The sequence below is a fragment of the Cryptotermes secundus genome, unplaced genomic scaffold (assembly GCF_002891405.2).
Source record: "Cryptotermes secundus unplaced genomic scaffold, Csec_1.0 scaffold870, whole genome shotgun sequence".
Classification (NCBI taxonomy): Eukaryota; Metazoa; Arthropoda; class Insecta; order Blattodea; family Kalotermitidae; genus Cryptotermes; species Cryptotermes secundus.
In genome coordinates this window covers 945,202-967,358 of record NW_019743163.1, presented here as the reverse complement: position 1 = coordinate 967,358, position 22,157 = coordinate 945,202, and the positions used below count along the sequence as shown (strand labels likewise).

At 41.4% G+C, this 22,157-nt stretch overlaps 2 protein-coding genes and 2 long non-coding RNA genes across 4 annotated transcripts; 2 read left to right on the top strand and 2 right to left on the bottom strand.

Annotated features, from left to right (window-relative positions):
* Nucleotides 1–6,730: 6,730 nt before the first annotated feature.
* On the bottom strand, nucleotides 6,731–10,738 carry LOC111873975. Its single transcript, XR_002844467.2, has 3 exons — nucleotides 10,501–10,738; nucleotides 10,132–10,388; nucleotides 6,731–7,035 (listed from the first exon to the last, which is right to left on the bottom strand). It is a non-coding gene; the product is annotated as an uncharacterized LOC111873975 (long non-coding RNA).
* LOC117283049 lies at nucleotides 9,255–10,165 on the top strand. The gene is made up of 2 exons (XR_004514056.1): nucleotides 9,255–9,286; nucleotides 9,585–10,165. It is a non-coding gene; the product is annotated as an uncharacterized LOC117283049 (long non-coding RNA).
* Nucleotides 10,739–14,617: 3,879 nt separating the features above from the next.
* On the top strand, nucleotides 14,618–17,163 carry LOC111873980. The gene is made up of 2 exons (XM_023869102.2): nucleotides 14,618–14,925; nucleotides 16,203–17,163. The coding sequence occupies exons 1-2, from the start codon at nucleotides 14,793–14,795 to the stop codon at nucleotides 16,982–16,984; spliced, it is 915 nt and encodes a 304-aa protein (XP_023724870.1). The 5' UTR covers nucleotides 14,618–14,792; the 3' UTR covers nucleotides 16,985–17,163.
* LOC111873981 (protein ANTAGONIST OF LIKE HETEROCHROMATIN PROTEIN 1-like) lies at nucleotides 14,877–17,289 on the bottom strand. The gene is made up of 2 exons (XM_033755293.1): nucleotides 17,160–17,289; nucleotides 14,877–16,052 (listed from the first exon to the last, which is right to left on the bottom strand). The coding sequence occupies exons 1-2, from the start codon at nucleotides 17,264–17,266 to the stop codon at nucleotides 15,128–15,130; spliced, it is 1,032 nt and encodes a 343-aa protein (XP_033611184.1). The 5' UTR covers nucleotides 17,267–17,289; the 3' UTR covers nucleotides 14,877–15,127.
* Nucleotides 17,290–22,157: the final 4,868 nt, after the last annotated feature.

Here is a 22,157-nt window from a genome sequence, read left to right as displayed (position 1 = left end):
AGGTCGAAGGCAATTCCGAAGAAGAAACTCATCAGTACACGGGAATAACTTCATGTATCAGGGGACCTCAAGTGCTATCACTTTCACATGATATCTGGCTCAAGGAGCATGATGCTGTATACAGCTTTAAAACATTGTCCAACTTTGATTTGTACATGGGACTTTGTCACGACACTGTGCAACCATGGCACACGGACATCAGAAACTGAAAAACTAAAATGACTGTAAACTTTATAGCATTAAGTTCTGTGGTGAATAGTTTTTAAGGTTACACATTATTTTCTTCTCATCCACAAATTAAAGTTACAGTCATTTTTAAAACCAAAGAACTTAACTTCACAAAGACATAAAGCCGACTCTTGTTTCATGGGTCTCACAACTTTTTACATCAACTTCCCTCCAACTGAAGCTGCACAACCTAATAAACTTCCATAAAGACAGCCCTCTCCTTGCAGCGGTGAATAAATCTTACAGTGAGGTTTATAACTTGTCAGGTTTCAGTATCCGATAAACTGAAAAGAGCATTGCCATCACTAAAGGAAAACATGCCGCTGAAACCAGTGAATAATCTTACCAACAGGCACAGTGAAAGCGTGCACAATTTTGCACATAACCACCCACCTCAAACACATGCAAACACACATATTCCTGAAGTTACATGATCCCGACTTGCATGAATTTCATGTTACTGTAATTTCACATTATGAATTCTTTTTTTAATTCAATTTAGTTAGTGAAGACCAAAAAGAAATTATCTGTGTAAAACAACAAAATTGGGATTTGGAATTCTTGTTGGATAGTCTTGTTACATCTTCAAGGAATAGTGGGAAATCAACTGCTCCATCTTTTATCATCCACCCCCCAAATTAAGAACTCTCCATAGTAGACAAAATGGCTAAATATTCTGTACAGATACCTTTCATGCCATGGATTCTAAAACTTCCTCCACATATGTGGATATCAGAGGCAGTCTTCAGGGTCTCTATTCAAAGCTGTTTGGTTATGAACATGATAATGTGTGCTTCACAGACTCTAAAAGAGTTCCAGGTCTCTATTTCTAAATATGAAACGGACCCCAGAAATTACAATCATCTTGAACTTGAGAATACTTGTGAGAGTACTTCTGGCATGGCCTCCTGTCTCCAAGTTACTCTAAGAGTGGTAAGGTTAAGGCAATGTTGAGTCAGAAGCATATCTGTCCCTGCAGTCAGATGTCCTGTTAGTGAACACAGGTTCTGTACCTTTCACAGTCAGTAGTTTTAGTACATCTTGCAAGCATGTTATGATAAACCGCAAATAAAGGGTTCAGGTGGCCAATTTTATCATTAAGACTCTTCTGTTTTGGACAGGTTTAAAAAAATTTCTGCAATATTTACAGAGTGATCTACCACTGACAGTTTCAACAGCTTACTTCCTGAATATTGCAAACTGTTAAGGTATCCATATTAGAAATTCCAAGATTCTGAAATTCTGATGAGGTTGAATTCCAATCTCAGAATATTCTTCATGCCATGTTGATTCCTGCATCAGTTATAAGTTAAAATCTGTCCATTCTCCAAAGTTTGAAATTATTCTGTAACTCAGAATGTACAGAAGCAGATTTCTGAAGAAGTCCATCATGGAGTACTGGAAAAATTAATTTGGCAAGTTCCTTTCCTTACTGACAACTAATTTTTTATTTAAATCTTGCACCAGGCAGTGAAGAGCTTCACAGTTTTTACTATATGCCTTAAAGAGGTAGTGTCACTACACAACCTGAATACTCAAGTTTGAGTACCATTCATATCAAAACTTTTTGAGTGTCAGCTTAGACAGATGAACAGGTTCACTGCAGAGTAGCAAGATCAAGTCTTTTCTCAATTATGATCTACAGAAATAATGTCAGATGTTTACACACATCTGGACTCTGGTTGCATCAGTGTCACATATGACATCTAACGCAAGGCATCCAAGTGACAGCTGTGGCTATGATGTCATGCTGGCTGATCAGGCCTACAGCAATCTCACTGGAGTGACAAATCAGTTTTAAGGAATCATGTGTGGCAGAGAAAAAATATAATACAGATTGTTCTGGGACCAAACCTTGAGCCTCTGCAAGAAGATATACCCACAACTCATGTTCAATTACAGGTGTGACATCCATGTTGTTAGTTCACATCCTACACCCTGCTTTAATGGGAGCAATAGCTTCTTAGCCAATTGTACGCACAATCAGAATCTTAGCAATAATGTGAGAACTAACTGAAGGGTCCAGGGCAAAAAAAAATGACTTTTGTTCTAACTGAAATTTAATTTTATATCACTTCATAGCAAAATTTTGGAATGTGTTGGTGGAACAACAGTGTGCAGCAAGTGGCTAGATGCAACGTTACAGGAAAATACAGCCTCACCATCGTGTGGTTGTAAATGAGCTCTTAAAACATGCTGATTTGTTAGATTCTAAAGGGTTCTAACGAAGGTGAATTGCTGGGTGTTTGGATTTTGTCCATCATCCGGTATTCTAAAAACTGGATTGAGGTTAGCTCTTTCTAAGGGACCCAATGGAGTAGGTGTGTCCCCCATCAACTGAGGGCACAAACAGATCCAGTTTCCAAAACACTGTGTTCCCTAGTTTTCAGAATACTGGACAACAGACAAAGTCCAAAAACCCGGTAATACTGAGTGCTGTCACATAGTTTTCAAACAGTCTGTTAAAGCAAGAATCACATCCTTTCTGTACTGGGCCCCTCTAAACCTTTCCTTACCCTTCTCTCCAGTAGGTTTCTGATGAAGAATTATACGTCACATCAGGTACAACAACAGCTGCTGGCATGGTCACCCCTTATACAGGAAATGTGAGAGAACTGAAATGTCATATCAACATTGGTATTTATGTCAACTTGCACAAGTATGTACGTGAGCAACAGACAGCCTCTAACCCAATGTTACAGTAACAGGATTCACCATCTAAAGTGAAACCCAACACAAATTCAAGGGTCTTTACACACACCTGAGATTGTAACCATGAAGTCCTCTGAAATGTAAGGAAGTATTAAACAGCAAATTCTCACATGCATATGAATGAATCTGTCACTGAGTATAAAATTTCAGCACTCAAGCTTCAAGGAATTGTTAAAAACAACACTCGACTCTATAAAATATGTCATATTTATAAAGAGGTTTACATATTACAAATCTGAACATGTAAGCACTGAATGACTCTTTAGAGGTATGTAACGATGGCTGATTCATCATGTCACAATTACGCTGAACACAACTGTAAACATACTACATATACCTCAATGCTCAAAATAACTCTGTGGAGTAACCTAAACACAATGAGGATAATGTCATTTTGGGTGAATACTGTGCGTCGTTCTGCCTGACGCTGCAATGAAGCTGCTTGCCAGGCACACTGATGCTTGTCACGTTTGTTACGCTGTTTGTTCAGTCAGCACACAGTCATACTGTGGGCAAACTGTTCAGTCAGCACACAGTCATACTGTGGGCAAACTGTTCAGTCAGCACACAGTCATACTGTGGGCAAACTGTTCAGTCAGCACACAGTCATACTGTGGGCAAACTGTTCAGTCAGCACACAGTCATACTGTGGACAAACTGTTCAGTCAGCACACAGTCATACTGTGGACAAACTGTTCAGTCAGCACACAGTCATACTGTGGACAAACTAACATTACACCACATGTACAAACTACAATGTAATGACGTGGCCTCAATCTGACAACTCAGGCTACACATGTCCCGTTTGTCAGTCATCTATGGGTCATGCCCCTTTTTGGCATTATAACACCATGAATGATATGTAGGCCAGTACCAACCTTCATATTTAGAGTAGACCAAATTACACGGCATTGCTTTCCAGAAAGATGGAATCGTGACATTTAGGTGAGTGAGAATTTTGCTGATGTTATGAAATCTGAGAGTTCATCAGGATATTTACAGATGTCCTTGACACCTCTGTACCCTATTCTGAATTCTTTTCATTTTGTTCCTAGGTACTGGCAAAGAATCTCCCTAAGTCTGGCACACAAGGCTGCGCCATAGCTCAAGCAGTTAGTCGCTGGCTTCCCACCGCGGCAGCCCGAATTCGATCCCGGGTCTGATCAAGTGGGATTTGTGGTGGACAAAGTGGCGCTGGGGCAGGTTTTCTCTGAGCACTTCGGTTCCCCTGCCAATCATTGCACCAACTGCTCCACAATCATCCTCACCTATCATCTGGGCCTGGTACAATTGGCCAGAAGTGGCCGCAGTACAAGGGACTTAGTCCCACCCCACTAGCAATAAAAAAAAAGTCTGACACATTGTAGTACTAAGTTTTGGGGTTGCTGGTGGCATGCCCAAACCACCCCACACTGACTGCCCAAGAAGGCCTATTCAGTGAATTCAGAGATTCTCCATATCTTTATCTGTTTGTAGCAATGACCAATTTCACATATCAAACCTATATCAAAATAAAATAAAATCATACTGTCTGACCCATGCATGCTTTTAATGTTTCCCACAACAAAAACAGTAAAATACCTTAAAACGTAATTTAATTTTATTCATTACATAAGTTCTGTTATTCTGAAAATGTGCAAGAAATATGGACAACCGAATTAATTGTAAATGCAGAATTTCCATGAATGAGATACAACTTTTTATAACAAATGAGAGTCAGTCTTACAAAGACGACCTAACCTGAATGTACTATTATACTATGTACCCAAAACAGTATTTATTCACAAAGCCTCACAACTTCTTAAACAACCTTTATATTATGTTGTATTTTAGCGTCCTGTTGCACTGATTTTCGTCCATGATATGTATGCAGTGTCCGTCTTTTAGTGCACTCAATTTCACCTGTTATTTCACAACGTGTTTCGGCACTATAGTGCCATCATCAGGTGCTCCATTTACGTTAATCTATTTCATTGCTTGCCATTATGTCAGTGTAAAATTTAAAAAGTATTTAAAAATGTTCGTCAATTATAATAAATATTTATATACTAAAAACTTGTTAAGATTATTTATCTTATCTGTCCCAATATGGCAAGCAATGAAATAGATTAACGTAAATGGAGCACCTGATGATGGCACTATAGTGCCGAAACACGTTGTGAAATAACAGGTGAAATTGAGTGCACCAAAAGACGGACACTGTATACATATCATGAAGCTTTATATTAAATACAAATTCTTCAAGGGCCTTTATTTTCATTAGATTTTAGATTTTCACATTTTATTGCATTTAGTCATACTTTTAAATTCTACCAATGTTACAGCAGTCATTTTGAGCCTATACCTGGAGAATTTCTTGTACTAGCAGAACATAAAAGAAATACAGTAAAATCCATAAAAACCCAGTAACCATTCTGCTGCCTAGCTAATGAGTCATATTCTTGATGCTAAAATGAACAGCAAATCAAAATGAAACTGACACTTTGTAGAAACTACTCTGCACTGTTAAGCTTTAGAACTGAACACATTAACATCATCCCCCCACCACAAGATCCAGTTAAACATTATCCTTCTGTAACCTTCTAAGTCTTTCAAGTGAATGCCTTCCAGCAAGATCAGTTACCAAAACTGATTATGCATTTACTTACCCCAGCCACACTGCACGTCTGCCCCATGTGACCTCGATCATACCAAGTCATATTACTGTATGTAAGTGATAGGAATTTGGGCACACAGTAGCATAGTTGGTTGAGGCACTATGCTACAAGATGGAAGGTCGTGGGTTCAAGTCCCAATGAGGTCATTGGAATTTTTATAATTTTATAATTTTATAATTATAATTTTATAATTAAACAAAGTCATCTATCTTATTAAATCCTTACGAGATTTGGTCAGTCTTCCAATTTTGAGAAGTGTGTATTTTGCGAAATTTGAATCTTTATTGAGATATGGTATTATTTTTTGGGGCTGTGGTCAAAAGGACATTCAAACTGTATTTAAAATCCAAAAAAAATGTTTAAGACTGATCAAAAGAGTCAATAACAGGATATCGTGTACAGAATTTTTTGGTGAATTTAAAATTTTAACCTTAACTTCATTGTATATCTTTGAGACGTTGTGTTTTTAAGGAAAAATAGGATATATAACATCTCGTATTCAGATGTGCACGGTTATAACACAGTACATAAGCAGAATTTGTATGTCCAACCATGTAACACCTCACGTTGTAAAAGGAGTGTGATTAACATGGGAATATGATTGTATAATAACTTGCCCTCTCAAATAAGAGGTATTCAGGAGTTCAAGGTTTTTAAGCGTCAATTAAAGGATTACTTGTTGTGCAAAGCTTTTTATTCCCTTCAAGAATATTTTTACAAGAATTAGCTTAATAACAGAACAAAGATACTTGGGTAATTTATTTTAGCTATTGCATGTAATTTATAGTTTAGCTTTTGATGCCTTATTATACTCATCCACTGTTTTATCATATTTAAAGGACTTATTATGTTATTTTTCTATGGTTTCTTATATTATTAGTCATTTGATGTGATGTTTTTAATCTTATATATTTTTTTTATAAAAAACTGACTTGTCCAATTGTACATAATGTAACAGTTATGGATGTTAAATAAATAAATCAATCAATCAATCAACCTAATCCTTCCAGTCGCACTATGGCCCTCTAACAGCCTCTAACAGAAATGAGTACCACAAATATTCTTGTGGGTAAAGGGTGGCCAGCGCGTAGGACTGACAACCTTGCTGCCATCTGTGAGCCAATTGTCTAGAATATGTGGGAACCTCAACATCCCACAACCCTATGGGCCTTCACGGCCTGTTACAGGGATACCTTTACTTTAATTACTTTTACTTAAGTGACAGCAATTACTTGAAAAGAATTGTGGGTCATGCGGGTCATGCATACTGACTTGAAGAGCAGTACCACTAACACTTACTGGAATAATCAACCAAGCAAATTCGTTCTGTGGCTAAACAGATCAGTTCTGTTCTTGGAAAGTGTCAGCTCAGCGTTCTTCTCACATTCCTACGCCTTGATATTCCTTCTGGCCAACAAACACCCGCACAGCATCAAACCTGCAACAATCATCATCTACACATTACCACTAGCAGGGTACCATAAATTTGCTCGCCCAGCCACCACCTCCTGTAAGTTACTGCTGACCAGTGACAAGTACTTTACAGCCTCAGACAAAATATACTTATGAGATCTGTAGATGTATCTTCCTATGGGATTGACACTGCAAGTCATGAGAGGTGCAGTCAATGGAATGAAGTCCCCTTGTATAATTGCACTGCAGTGCTTTGCATACGCTGTACCACACTACTGTGTGAAAGATGCAGGAAGCAAATTAAAGAATGTATTACATTTTATTCTCAACGTCTTGTTTCTAAACATTATGGCATGTCCACTGAAAGCCAGTACTTTAGAGCCACCAGGGACAGCCACTGCTAGGGAACAGCTATGCAAACATGCCAGATACACACGCGATAATGGAAGAGACATTTTCTGTGCAGTCCCAGCTGTGATTATGAGAGAATCTTCACGTGGCAGTTAGAAGAGTAGGAGGTTGGTGTGAGATGGCTGCCAGCCTGCGAGAACATGAGCCCCGGAGCAGAGGAACGTCCACTGTTGGAACACTAACTACCGAGCAATGTGACTGAAAACATTAGCCTGTGTGTGATACTGATCTATAAAGGTGCAGTCTTGAGTTTTGTGTTGAAGTGTCTGAATACCAATCCAAACCCCATCTATAGTCACTCAACCATGTGGCAATTAAAATGAAATGTAACAGTGAGCAACTGTATCTTGTTATAAAGTCAACTGATTTCTGCTGCATTTCTGGAGCCGTGATTACTAGACAACCATTACATTGACTTCTGTTTGACGCAAAATGTCACACAAGCTCACATGCTGAGCACCTGAAGAATCAGTCAGTATCAAAGCATCAACTTGGAGTAATGGCACAAGTTCAATCCCAGATCAGGGCATGTGGGATTTGTGGTGAACAAAGTGGCACTAGTGCAGGTTTGCTCCAAGTGCTTCGGATTTCCCTGTCAATTTTCATTCCACCAACAGCCCATTATCACACAGCACAGAGTCTTGATACTGACAGCGTCATTGAACAACCAACTTAAACAAAAAGAGAAATAGAAGCAATACTTTACCAAGTTCACATACTCATGGCTGCAGCCCACAGTTTCAGTGATGCCAGAGGACTTGGCATCTGAGTCTGCATTTCAAGTCACAGCTGCGAGACACTTCCAACAATAATTACTGTACTCTGTTCTAGGATGAGGGAGCACGCGGTAGCATAGTTGGTTGAGGCACTATGCTTCAAGCCGGAAGGTCGCAGGATCAAATCCCAATGAGGTCACTGGATTTTTTCGATTTAGCTAATCCTTCCAGCTGCACTGTGGCCCTGGGGTCGACTCAGTCTTTAACAGAAATGAGTACCAGGAATATTCTTGGAATATTCTTGGGGGTAAAGGGCAGATAACCTTGTCACCATCTATGAGCTTATTGTCTAGAAAATGTGGGAACCTCAACATCTCACAACCCTATGGGCCTCGACGCCCTGTTACAAGGATACCTTTACTTTTTCTTTACTCTGTTCTAGGATGATTTGAGTTAGCTCAGCCTGCAGGAACCCAAAGCTTCATGTGTGCCTACATTATGGATATACTGGGCCTGGAGTGGGAATCCAGACGAAGGTGAGAAATAGGCCGCGATAATGTACACGCAAAGTAAACTCTAGACATGCACAACATGACTTAGTGTTTCAATATTTGCACAGCTCTAGATCATCATGAATGTATGTAGCTATGCTAAGCAGCTGAGCAGGGTGCAGACTGCCCTGCACAGGGATTCACATATCAACAGGTTTTCTCTAGCACCTCAGTACTGCAGCCAGGGTCAGAACCCCCGACCACACAAGTACAAAGTGCAGCTTCTCCATATTGCTAACGCGCATTTTGGTGTTAACACAGTATTTTCTGGGTGGTTAAATCAAGGTTCAAGACAACTCTGCAATACAGAGACCTGCTATTTAGCATGAATCCAAATACTGCAAACCTTCTCACGACTTTAAGTTCATTTATGCTTACCAGGTCTAATATAAATGTAACATAAATTAAATTAAATCAGCATTGAAAATGCATGTTGCAAACAGGCACGTTCGTAACAACCACTGCATGTTGTTAGAAACACTGGCTGGCAGTGGCAGCAATGGGATTTCTTTCAAAGAGAGGAGTCAGCAAAAAATTTGCTTACCAACTTATGTTTAATCCATTTGTGACTATTTTTGTGGACTTCCAGTGACTGTAGGTCCCTATACTGAAACATAGACATAGCCACAAACTGTGTTCAAGACTTCTGGTATTAATATTTGGTGTATTTCCTTCTTTCACCGAGGGAAGAAGCTCCCTGCTAGCGCCCATGCTCATAGATCTATGTGATTCAAACTCAAAATTCTAAAATTTTGGTGTGGATGCTTAGAAATATTATGCTTATTGTATGTTCAATTTACATATACTAGCCCAACAAAATTACAAAAAATTAAATTAACTTACTGTAAACATAATACCCTACAGTGAGGTCACATTCGAGTTTTTAGGGACTGTAGGTCCCTATACTGAAACATAGACATAGCCACAAACTGTGTTCAAGACTTCTGGTATTAATATTTGGTGTATTTCCTTCTTTCACCGAGGGAAGAAGCTCCCTGCTAGCGCCCATGCTCATAGATCTATGTGATTCAAACTCAAAATTCTAAAATTTTGGTGTGGATGCTTAGAAATATTCCTTACTTATTGTATGTTCAATTTACATATACTAGCCCAACAAAATTACAAAAAATTAAATTAACTTACTGTAAACATAATACCCTACAGTGAGGTCACATTCGAGTTTTTAGGGACTGTAGGTCCCTATACTGAAACATAGACATAGCCACAAACTGTGTTCAAGACTTCTGGTATTAATATTTGGTGTATTTCCTTCTTTCACCGAGGGAAGAAGCTCCCTGCTAGCGCCCATGCTCATAGATCTATGTGATTCAAACTCAAAATTCTAAAATTTTGGTGTGGATGCTTAGAAATATTCCTTACTTATTGTATGTTCAATTTACATATACTAGCCCAACAAAATTACAAAAAATTAAATTAACTTACTGTAAACATAATACCCTACAGTGAGGTCACATTCGAGTTTTTATCACTACACAGTCTTCTGTTCTTCTTAGGCATTCATTTAAGTCATCTTCTGTTGGATTTGAGGTTCTTATGGGGGTGGTTATGCAATATGATGTCCTGTAGCGTGGTAGAAACTCATCCGAAACGTCGGCGAACTTTTACCGGACTACACGGCGTCACATCCCAGAAGATGACACTCTCCCAGTCTTCTTGGTCTTTACAGTGTCATTACGTACCTATATACACAACATTACACACTAGATAGCTTGCTTACGTAATAAAAGAAAAACTGAATATACAAATATATATTAATACAACGAAATGTGAACATGTAAGTCAAGTACTTACATAGTAAGCAAGAAATACGTATTTAACCTCAAACGATGCTTCCGCCATCCTCTGCGCATACAGGTAAACAAACCAATCTCCCATCTGCCGTTTCTATCATAACTACACTTAAAACGTCTTAACTGTATAAAATATTGCAGTGTTATTGATCCTAACTTGCATAAAAAATCTATTTTTAAAATGTATATAAATGTTAATAATTCACATAGTGAACGACCAAGTATGGAGGAGGGGTAAATTCCGGCATATTGGCTACACTGACAAGCCTCTGATATTTTGTAGTTTAGCTAGTAGAGGTCTGCAGTATATGCGGTATAATCTTGTCTTTAATAAAACTACGACGGCTTGCTCCGAAATTTGCGCCAAACCACAAGCAATTTTCTGTTAAAATTCAAATGCGAAATATTCTGTGGTAGAAGGCAAAAGGTAAAGTTTCCCTTGTGCTTAATTAACTAAACACTGTACCATGTAGACGTATGGGGACGTGGAAGCAAAAATCTAACATTCTTGGCCTCGACCATAGACGGTGGTGAATGGTCAGCTATACGCTCCTACCGCTTTACCCCGGGGAAACAGCCACCGGTACCCATTGTATAGGAGACTGGATGGGCCCCAGAGCCGGTTAGGACGCTGAAGGGTAGATAAAAGTCTCTTTGTTTCTACCAGGAATCTAAACTCGGCCGTCCAGCCCGTAGCCCTTCGTAGTACCGACTGAGAATTAATGCTTTGTGCTTGTGAGAATGCTAACAATTTTATGCAAGAACAGAGTGTGAGCTTCCGTTTAAATTGTCTGACATTTAAATGACTGACACTTTTCCTTAAACTGATTACTGGGCGATTAATAATTTGGAGGTTATTGCTATCTGAACGGCACTGATTCCAATTAAACTGAACCAGTGATCCTATCAACTTTCCTGCAGTTATCTATTCCCATGGTCAAGCAGGGAATGCGCAAACTTATTCCTCTCGTATTTCGTCTTAAAATTATTTTGTGGGTTTTTTTTTTTTGCGGGGAGGGGAATAGAATCAGGTTTATTGTCACTATTTTAAGTGCAATAATTTATGTACCTAGCTTGCAATTAGATACTGTCGAAAGATTATTTACAAAGAAATACGGCTTATTATTCTAACACCAATCAAAATATTTAAAAGAAAGTTTCAATATCCAGGAAAATGGGGAGACGGTTGATGCGGCGGCTTGGGGCTTGTATTCATGAGGCACCACATTCGAATTGTAAGCTCCGGTTCGATTTCCTCAGTCCCTTCAAACAAATTCCGGAATAGTATTTTAAAACAGGCCATGTCATATTCCTTCAACATCTTAGCCAATCCATCATCTGCAGGCATCCTATAATTAGGCGCTACGTAACATATGGGCTGAAAAAGTGTCGTTAAATATTCTAAGCAACCACTGACGCTCCGAGCACCTGTATTCAGACGGAGAAAGCATACTTTTCTCTATGATTTGGGTTATTTTGGACAAGGGACCCGCCGTAGCTCAGGCAATCAGGCGTGGAGCAGTAGGTTCGATCCCCCGAGTGGCTTAACTGTAGCAATAATCAACACAAATATTCAGTCGCTATAGGAAACGATACAGAAATCCGAGTTTTAAAATGGGGTTTCTCCCAGCTGCACTAAAATACGAGAGTCGTTAATGGTCACAAATGGAAGTAAAATACCGTATTTACGCATGTATAGGCCGCGTGCGTGTATAGGCAGCAGCACAATTTTCAGACAGAAATTATAGAAAAAATAATTTTCTTGGAATATTATTTCAGGAGTAAAAATTATTCCGAAATTTGGCAACGTTTAATTTTTTTAAATGAAGTGTAATTTCGAATATTTCGAATATACGCCGCACCCCAGTTTTCCTCTTGAATTTTTGGCAAAAAAATGTGCGGCCTATACATGCGTAAATACGGTAGCTGTAATGGAGGAGTTCTATGTGTATCACTAGGTAGCAGCACTGTCCAGCTTCATAACAGTATAGGCAGCAGACGCGCATGCGCATATTCAGAGGCTGGTTTCAGTAGTCAGAATGACCACCGTCTTTGAGGTGTATACTATCGAAGAGCAGCGTTCTGTTGTGTGTATTTTGTGTGCAAAAGGACTCAATGTAAAGGATATCCATAAAGTAATGTTTCGTGTTTACGGTGGGAAGTGTTTGCTGTGCAAAGCGTTTCAGCCTTGGTGGCAAACACTTCGCTGATGAAGAGGTTGAAACGGAGGTGCGGAAGTGGTTGAGACAACAGTCAAAAAGACTTCTATTCTGCGGGTTTCAACGCACTGGTAAAACGATTGGACAAGTGTATCAACGTTAGTGGAAGATATGTCGAGAAATAATTTTTTATTTAAGATCGAAAAGAACATGTTTCACGTTTTATATCCATTTGTGACCTACTTACTGCGTAAGATGGGGTATAACATTCGGACTGGCAACTGTCCATGGATGGCAACTGATGGGAATCATTGTTCTATATAATAAAGCTCATATGACATGAGGGGCACATATTTTACGTACCCCTGTTTCAGTTATTCAAATTTCGAAATCAGAACCATGACGGGCCCTAATGAATCTCTAAGCACGCCAAGTTTGAAAGGAAGAATCCATTAATTACATCTCCTCACGTCAGATCTCCTTCACCCTCCCTCACCCGCACATATAATGTCCCTATTGCATTCTTCTTCCTCTTCTTCATTTTGCTTCTATCCACTGTGAGTACGGACCACATTTCTCATAGTCACTAATCATCAGCTGTAGGCCTGTAACCAGGGTACCTGCCTGCCATTCAGCAGCAGTCCTTTTTTTTTTTTTGTATAAAGTGTGATGCATCATGGGAAGAGAGGAAAGGAATCCAGCTTCAGGATTTAGCTCCCTCCTCTCACCTTTCATCTTTGTTTCTTCCTTAGCCGCTACCCCCACCGCTGTGACCTAGACAATGGCGATTATAAACGCTGTAATCCTTATTCCACTCTGCACAACAGCAGGCGGGGTTAGCTCAACCTATGGACTGGATGACGGGGGAATTGGGTTTCGGTTCCAGACACAGACTTCTGTAACAGTTTCTAAACGTTCTTGTGGCAACCTGCGGCGAAGAACAGAGGAATAAAGTATATGCCGGACTGTGCTGACCACACTTGAGCACGTAAATGGATTCTGGCGAGTGACTGCGTTCTGTCATGACATTAAATCATGTCATGTTCAGCCACTAAACTTAGCACGTCAATTAACCTCGCGCAGAGCGGCCTCCGTAGTCTAGGGGTAACGTTCCCACCTCATGACTCAAGGTACGCGGGTTCGGAGGTCGTGGAATTTTTAAGGGCGGAAATATTCAGGGAACAAGTCCTCCGGGAGGGACTTTAAGCCGTGGGTCCCGTGTCGTAGCTTTACGGCACGTAAAAGAACCTCATGCCTCAAGAAGGCCTCTGAGCCAAATTATAAGGACATTTCCAGCCCAACAATAGTCTCTAACGCCTCTGGTAGATGGGGGAAGAATCTAGATACCGCTGAGCCAGTAGAGGCCGAACTCGCTGGCTGAGTCGGGACTGATGGCACGCACCAGTATCGGTAGGGTATAGAGACTGGTAGAATATCACAGAGGGACGTACAATAGACCACTGGTCGCGATGCATGGGGAAACACACCTCCTCCAATAATAATAATAATAATAATAATAATAATAATAACCTCGCGCAGTGACCGCGAGAACATCGCAATCACACAACGCTGTAGTCCCTGTTCAATGGCCACCAAGGGACCTATCCCTTCGTTCAAAGGGCCGAGGCGTGAAACTGACCACTCACCTCAATCCAGTGCCGAGGAAAAGAATGCATGGCGTTGTACCTCCACTCACCAGTAAGTTTACATGGCGTATTCCTTAATTAAACGCAAATAAGAAAAGTAAATCTGTCCCTGTAGCAGGCCGTGGAGGCCCATAGGGTTGTGAGACGTCGAGGCTCTCACATTTTCTCTTGACAATCGGCTCACAGACGGCGGTGAGGTTGTCAGCCTTAAGCACAGGCCGCGCATTACCCCCAGGAAGATCCCTGGTACTCATTTCTGTTAGAGGCTGAGTCGACGGTGTCGACCCTAGGGCTATAGGCCCGCCGCAAATTGAACCCAGCACAGGCCCAGCCCACGCATGGGAGATTCTATGAAACAGTTTGTAGTGAAGCGGCGCATATTGGGCCCACTCCACTGCCAGCCCAGTTTGTCGTCAACCAGCCGTGGGTTTGTTTGTGAGATTCGCACAGATTTCGTGGGTCGTGGGACGCGTGGGTTTCTTTAAAATATGTGCGACGAAAGTTTAATTGAACTCGTGCGGGAAAAAACAGTATTGTACGATACAAGTCATCCAGACTACATAAGGACGAAATTGAAGGATGAAGTATGGGATGAAATTGGCGCTGAACTCGGTTCAGACGGTAAGTTTTGATACTGTTTTATTTTTATTTATTATTAAAGAATTAATTAAAATATTAATTGAGAGAAACAAAAAAACATAAATCACCTCAGCTCTACGTTAGCAAACATCTACAACGTAAGAGAAGAGTAACAAACTAAGTACGCCTGATATTTGTTAATAACTGTTGCACCCAAACTTGGTTAGCTTGTGATGCTATAAGGTCAATAGTGCCCATTCTCAACTGCTCTACGTTGCCACTCAACAGAACCTTGTGCGCTACTGAAACAATCTTTGAATTTTTTTCGAATTAAAAATGCTTGTCTTGAACCTCTAATACGATTTTGCTGTAGAGGAACTAAATTAGAGTCACTGTGAGCGGTCATAAGTTCGTCGTCTTCTTCCACTGAGTTCGATTGTACGACCTTCGTTCTTAAATAATTGTGAAGCACGGTCGTAGCCTTTATAATTTTATCGATAGTCTCTAACTTACATTCAAAACGCCTTTTGTACACGCGAAATCGTGTTGATAAAATTCCGAAACTGCATTCTACAGTTTGCCGGCCTCGAGATAATCTGTAGTTAAACACTTTATTTGCAAAATTGTTAGTTACTCTGAGTTTAGGATATGGGCGCATCAAATTCCACATAAGTGGGAACGCTTCATCCCCGAAGAACACGCAAGGGGTAACTTCATTTTGACCAGGTAATGGTTTGGAGTCAGGCAATTCCAGAGATCCATTGTGCAACATAGTTCCTAAACGGGAATTAAAGAAAACGTTCCCATCACTAAATCTACCCATGGACCCTACGTCAATGGTCGTGAAACGATAGTGAGCATCTACAGTGGCCATTAAAACAACGGAAAAATATTGTTTGTAATTATAGAATGAAGAGCCACTGTGAATTGGTTTGCGAATGCAGATGTGTTTCCCGTCAATTGCCCCAACGCAGTTGTACAGTTGCCACTTCCTTTCAAACTGTAGGGATACATCTTCCCACAGTTCTTTAGATGGTGTAGGCATATAGATAGGCTGCAAACGAAGCCACAATGCGTCGCATACTTGAGAAACTATGTTTGACACGGTCCTTTCTCCCATTCTATAACTCGCAGCAATAGTTTTGAACATATCCCCAGTTGCCAGGTACCTGAAACATATGATATTAATGTACTTATAGCATTAGTACTTGCAACATTTTGAACTTCATTTGTGAAATACATATTACACTAGCCCTATATTAGCTATTCTGAATTTCTTAAATATTAGGTACATAAATCGTTTTTTGTTTTGTTTTCAGGCAAAACTGCGAAGGAGCAATGGCGAAAACTTCGAGAGCGTCATCGGGAAGCACTGCGAAGACAAAAAATAAAGAAAACGGGGTCCAAGGCGGATATTCAAAGGCCGTGGTCTTATCAACACCAGATGGAATTCTTAATTCCGTACATGAAAAACAGATCTACATGCACAAACATAGAGCAGCAACCTTTGGCAGACATTAGTGCAACTGAACATGGAGCGAAACGAAATGAAGAAGATGCTCCACATTTTGACCAAGACGAGCCTGAAGTAGGCAATTGTGATGAACTAGGAAGAAGTCAGTCTGACCGCTCCGAAACTCCTGTACCAAAACGCCCTAAACTCAGCGACCAAACCGCCATCCTTCGCTTTATAAAAACCTCTGAAATGAGAGCCAAGAATCGTGATGAACTGAGAAAAACAATACTTCAGCGTGAACAATTAACATTGCCTTTGCAGAATGATGCGCTGTTTCACTTCTTTATGTCAATGTACAATACAACAAAGGGTCTTTCGGGGAAGTACCAGCGACAAGTTCGAAACAAGGTTTACGAAGCTGTTTCACAAGCGGAGGAAGAGGACGAACTTGAGAAAACTACAAGAACGTCTTCATTTTCTCCATCGTTTTCGGAGGAAACTGGTAGTTCATCTTCCAGTCCCGCTACTTTGCTAACAACACAGTACCCAGAATTTTTCTTTGAGCCGGCTTCGTCAGAGGCATTATTACAACAAGAATCCTTACCTGTAACCTTACATACCTCGGGGTCATTGCAGCCTCTGTGATTCTATATGTTTTGTATGTCGACTTCTTTTTAATAAAGTTAATTCAAGTAGTGATTTTATCGTTCTTCTTTTCTTCAAATTCATAGGCAAATGTTATTAAAGCACATTTGGACATTTTTACGTTAAAGCAACATGTTTTAACAACAAACTAGGTAAGCACAGCAAACAATCTTACCTGAGGCATACGGCCAATTTTTCCTCACTCCTCATCGGTTTTTGAGCGTTGCATTCTCTCCCTGTAATGTCGCTTTTTATTAATTTATGCACTTCGTCAAACTGCATTCTGTTGAGGCGGAAACAACCACTAAAAACGTTGTCTGGAACTTCCTCAGTTAACAAAAACTCCCCTCGAGTACTTCGCGCACCTAAGTAAGCACTTCTTTTACTTTTTTTCCTTTTTCTAGATTACGAATACAATAAAACTAGGTCCTCAGTTTCTGACTCAGAGTCTAAATCTATGAGGATTTGATCAAGGGATGCCATGATGTTAGGTGCTGACGTGGATCAGTACTGGGTTCAATATGCGGTACCTCGATCCAGCCCATGGACGTGAGATCCATAGGCTAGGCGTGTGCTCGGCGTGGGCTGGGCCTGTGCTGGGTTCAATTTGCGGCGGGCCATAGTGCTATGAGACAGCCACTCCCTTCCCTGCCGAACCTTACAGCAGGTGGGGGTGAGGCATTTGGCTAGTCTAAACCGCGCAGGCGGCCCCTTTCGGGGGATTACGCCCCCGTCCGCTCAAGTCGTTGAGTGGGTAATACCCAGCTCATTTGGCGAGAATCGCACGCACCCAGAGACATCCCATATTTCTAGTGATTCGCCCTGGAATCCTCCGAAACGTCGGTTAACACCATAGCTACAAGGCGCCACATCACAGAAGACGGCTTTCCTCGTGATCATATGACAACTTCACAATTCTCTCAGCGTAATAAATCATCATTCCACAGCCTTTCATTTTGAATCCTGTTATAGGTGTTGTTTGCAAAGTGTCCTTGTACAAAGTTGTGTAAACAGGACTTGAATGTACTGGCAGAAAGGACTCCCGGTCTTGCTTGTAGGACGGGAGGCAACTGTTACTTTTATTAGCCACATTCCTTCACCTGAAGAAAGCGTCATTTTAGCTGCGCATCATAAAACCCTGAAGCACAGGTAGTTCTATGAGAGATCAGGAAATTTTAGCGCTGTAATTCAACAGCGAGTTCTCCTTCGCAGGTAAGAATTATTGTGGCCACCACAAAGCTTGTAGGATGTTTCTAACTAGATTTATCAATGGCCTTCCGCGAACCGAGAGCTTTTAGTGTCCTTTATCCCCCCCGATACTTCGCAAATAACTGTTTCTCTCGTATACAGAATCTCGCGATAAGGTGCAAATAAAACAGACCTGTTGTTCTCCAACACCACTGGACGTGAAAACACGTGTTTTCTCACGTTATTTCCCCCTGCCCCCAAGTCATTTCTAAACACTAGGAACCGGAAATGTTGGGGAGTTCCATTTCCTCCTAATAACAGTCACTTACAAATACAATTTGGGAATCCTTGAGAGAAGCCCTCAATTTCATAAAACCCACAGAGCCATCAAGTAGAGTAGATTTGTCCCTCTCTAATGTCAAAATCTGAGCCAGTGGCTGAGCCTCCAGAAGGGCTAACCTCACCAAAAATGAGCCGTTTGCTTGCCCATGAAGCCACGGAAAATGAATAAGATCCAGAACTTCGTGACGATGGTACATTAGTACAAATACTATGTTTCTGAACATTATCCATCGCCCTGTTTGCCCTGTTTGTATTTCAAAACACAACGTTCCGGAGACTGAATTCTATCTCGGTCTGCAGGTAAAACTTAACTCAGTTGGGTCCAGTCGACAGAGCTAGTTCCTACCTCCGGAGTATGTTTTAACAGAAAACGGAGACAGAATCCGGTCTCTGAAAGGTTGTGTTTTGAAATACAAACAGGACAGTGGTTCAGATAAAGACAGGAGGATGGATAATGTCCAGAAACGTAATATTTGTACCATAGATTTTTTCTAGGAACGTTCTGCCTCCATCTTCAGGATTAACATTAAGTCAAGCAAGCAGAGTACTGTTATTAATAAAAATAAAATTAATAAATCGAAACCTGGGTTCGAACCAGGAACCTTCAGATCTTCAATCTAAGTTCCTCCCAACTGAGTTACTTCAGCTCATTGAGGCGAACAGCATCTGACTGATGACTTCTGAGTTTTTTTAATTCCCTTACTGGGGGTGGAGTCCATCTGAGTCCACTCGGCACGGCGGCCACTGATTGGCCTATTGTAGCCTGCCCCGGGTGATTATGATGATGAAGAATTTGGTGGAATGAAGATTGGCAGGGGAAACCGAAGTACTCGGAGAAATCCCTCCCCTGCGCCACTTTGTCCACCACAAATCCCACTTGACCAGACCCGGGATCGAACCCGGGCGGCCACGGTGGGAAGCCAGCGACTATGCGCTTGAGCTATGGCGCGGCCACTGTCTTCTGAGTTAATTTTATATAGTCCCCTAGCGATCAATTCGGTTAAGTCGGCCGAAGACACCAAACAGAGTCAGCTAATAAGAGTGACATTCAGTTAGGCATGTTGACGATAAAACATTCGAGCAGTGAGAGAGAGAGTCTACCAGCAACTCAAGGCGATATGCAGCTGAAAAAATGCTCGTATCTGACCGGAACGCCGTTCCGGTTGACATAATATATTACAAGCGTTCCGGATATTAAGCGGAACTCTATAATATCCATGGCTCTACAGCCCTTGTGGACCTTGACCGCTTTTTCAGTTTCTTAATCCTATACACAACCGGTAGAACGCCTTGGGCGGGGGATCAGTCCGACGCAAGGCCGCTACTTACGCACAGAATAAAAGCACATAGACATGTATGCCTCGAGTGGGATTCGAACCTACGTTCCCAGTGCTCGTGAGGGCGAAGACGGTTCATGCCTTACACCGAGTGGCCACTGTCATCAGTAGAACTATATACAAGCGTTATAAAATATGTTTTCTCAGTCTTCCGGTTGTTATAAGTCAAAGTCAAAGTCACATTGCGACTGACGGTCAGTCAGTCAGTAAGTCTTGGTGTCGAATATTTATTACTGTTTGGCAGTTACGGTCTTGTTTTCGTGGGTGCGCCCTCTCTGATGAGAAGATGAATCTGTCTTTGATATATGCTGCTGGTCCTTGCCAGCGCAGTCTTTCTCGGGTCCGAGTCCCTTGGAACTCGCGACCATATTTTACTGTCTCAGATTTGAGACTTCCCTTTTCGTCGCCTCCTATGACTCGCAGGGTCACGGTGCAGGTCGGTTGTTACAAATTTCCAGTTTGACTAGCTGAGTTAACGAGTTAGATTCCTACCAGCCAATCAGTAAGAGAGTGAAACAAACAGACCAGTGTTCAGGCAATCAAAATTCAGACACTGAATCAATGAAAGAATCAAACAAACTCGGCCACTCGGTCAGGGAAACGATAAACCATTACTGGGTCATTCAGTAACTTCAGTAAGGCGATTCTGCAAACCGTCAGTTTGAAGTTCATGCCCAAGACATGACAGAAGCTGCTGGCCCTCTAACCATTAGTGCTACTGTGTTTGTATTATGTTAATAAGCGACTGCACTAATGTAGATTAGTAATTATAGGGTGTGCCAGCAAAAACAATTAGGCTGAGCATCCGTTGTTGTTACGTCACTTGTAATAATTAAATAATTACATAGCCTTGCGGGGTCTTTACGTCTGAGATCCCCTTCATAACCCTACTGTTCTTTGTTGTAGTTCTGTGTAAAAAGGAGGGCAATTATCTTCTGGGCGAATTCTACCGGTCTCGGTGGCTCTGATACAGAAAAGGGGCTGAGAGTTGGTGAAGCTGAAACTGGAGACCATGTTTAGGGGCTGGAGGCTGAGACAAAAAACGAGCCAAAATAAAGTAGAATTCGGCCAACAGGGGATCAGCACATAACACTAGCAACAGGCTGGTCCGGAAAGAGAGTCACTACCTGTAGACGGTTTTCAACAGGAAAACAAATCAAAGTTTTCTTGATAGAAAACGCAATTCATTTCAGATAAAGGACGAAAAGAGATTACTTTGTAAAAAAGTAAAGTAAAAGTATCCCTGTAACAAGCCGTGGAGGCCTATAGGGTTGTGGGACTTTGAGGTTCCCACATTTTCTAGACAATCGGCTCACAGATGGCAGTAAGGTTGTCAGCCTTAGGCCCCGGCCGCGCTTTACCCCAAGAATATTCCTGGTACTCATTTCTGTTAGAGGCTGAGTCGACCCCAGGGCCATAGTGAGGCTGGAAGGATTAGGTCAACTGAAAAGAATCCAATGTCCTTATCGGGACTTGAACCCACGCCCTTCCGGCTTGTAGCATAGTGCCCCAACCAACTACGCTATCGTGTACCCCTGAGATTACACTGTAGCGGACAAAATGCCTCTAAAAGACCAAGGGATATACACGAAATATGCGAGGCCTGTGTAAACCCAGGCTCTGTAAAGCAGTTTATGCCTTATCTTCGCTAGCTTATCCTACAACGACAGCTTCATGACTGCAACCAAGTACATGCCTCTTAAACCACGTTCTGCGTTGGGCTTTGCCATCTGTGCTGCTCACGCTTCCGTTATGGCCTGCGCGTGATGCCTGCATAATTTTGCGATACAGTCATAAACGTACAGGATTTTGAAAGCCGCGTGCAAATCACGGATCGGTGTGCGCCTCGGAAAGATGCCACTGTTTTGAAGAACTCTGTACACAATCTGTGCATGTCTTCCGATGTGCAGAACACCCAGACTCGTCCATTTTATGACTGGCCTTTTGTTTTCTCTCGAATTTCAGTATTTGTTTCTTTTGTACAATAGTTACGCGAAGTTTATACAATGAATGCATAAACAAAGTAACAGGCCGTGAAGGCCCACAGGGTTGTGAGACGTCGAGGCTCCCACATTTTCTAGACAATCAGCTTGCAGATGGCGGTGAGGTTGTCAGCCTTACGCGCCGGCCGCCCTGTACGCCCCAAGAAGATTCCTGGTACTCACTTCTGTTGCACATGTTCTCACTTGCACATGGTAAAATTGTTGGTGGTCACCCTATAGCAATGGTTTCCGTTCTGGTCGTAAAAAAGGTAAAACCTGTCCGTTTCCAGCAATTCACGCCAGCAACCACTGGCAACCCACCGG

Excerpts from the sequence above, each read along its gene's own strand:
- LOC111873980 (XM_023869102.2), top strand. The coding sequence starts at position 14,793 with ATGTGCGACGAAAGTTTAATTGAACTCGTGCGGGAAAAAACAGTATTG. Across the intron at positions 14,926-16,202 it reads CGCTGAACTCGGTTCAGACG|GCAAAACTGCGAAGGAGCAA; the intron begins GTAAGTTTTGAT and ends TTTTGTTTTCAG.
- LOC111873981 (XM_033755293.1), bottom strand. The coding sequence starts at position 17,266 with ATGCAGTTTGACGAAGTGCATAAATTAATAAAAAGCGACATTACAGGG. Across the intron at positions 16,053-17,159 it reads AAATTGGCCGTATGCCTCAG|GTACCTGGCAACTGGGGATA; the intron begins GTAAGATTGTTT and ends CATATGTTTCAG.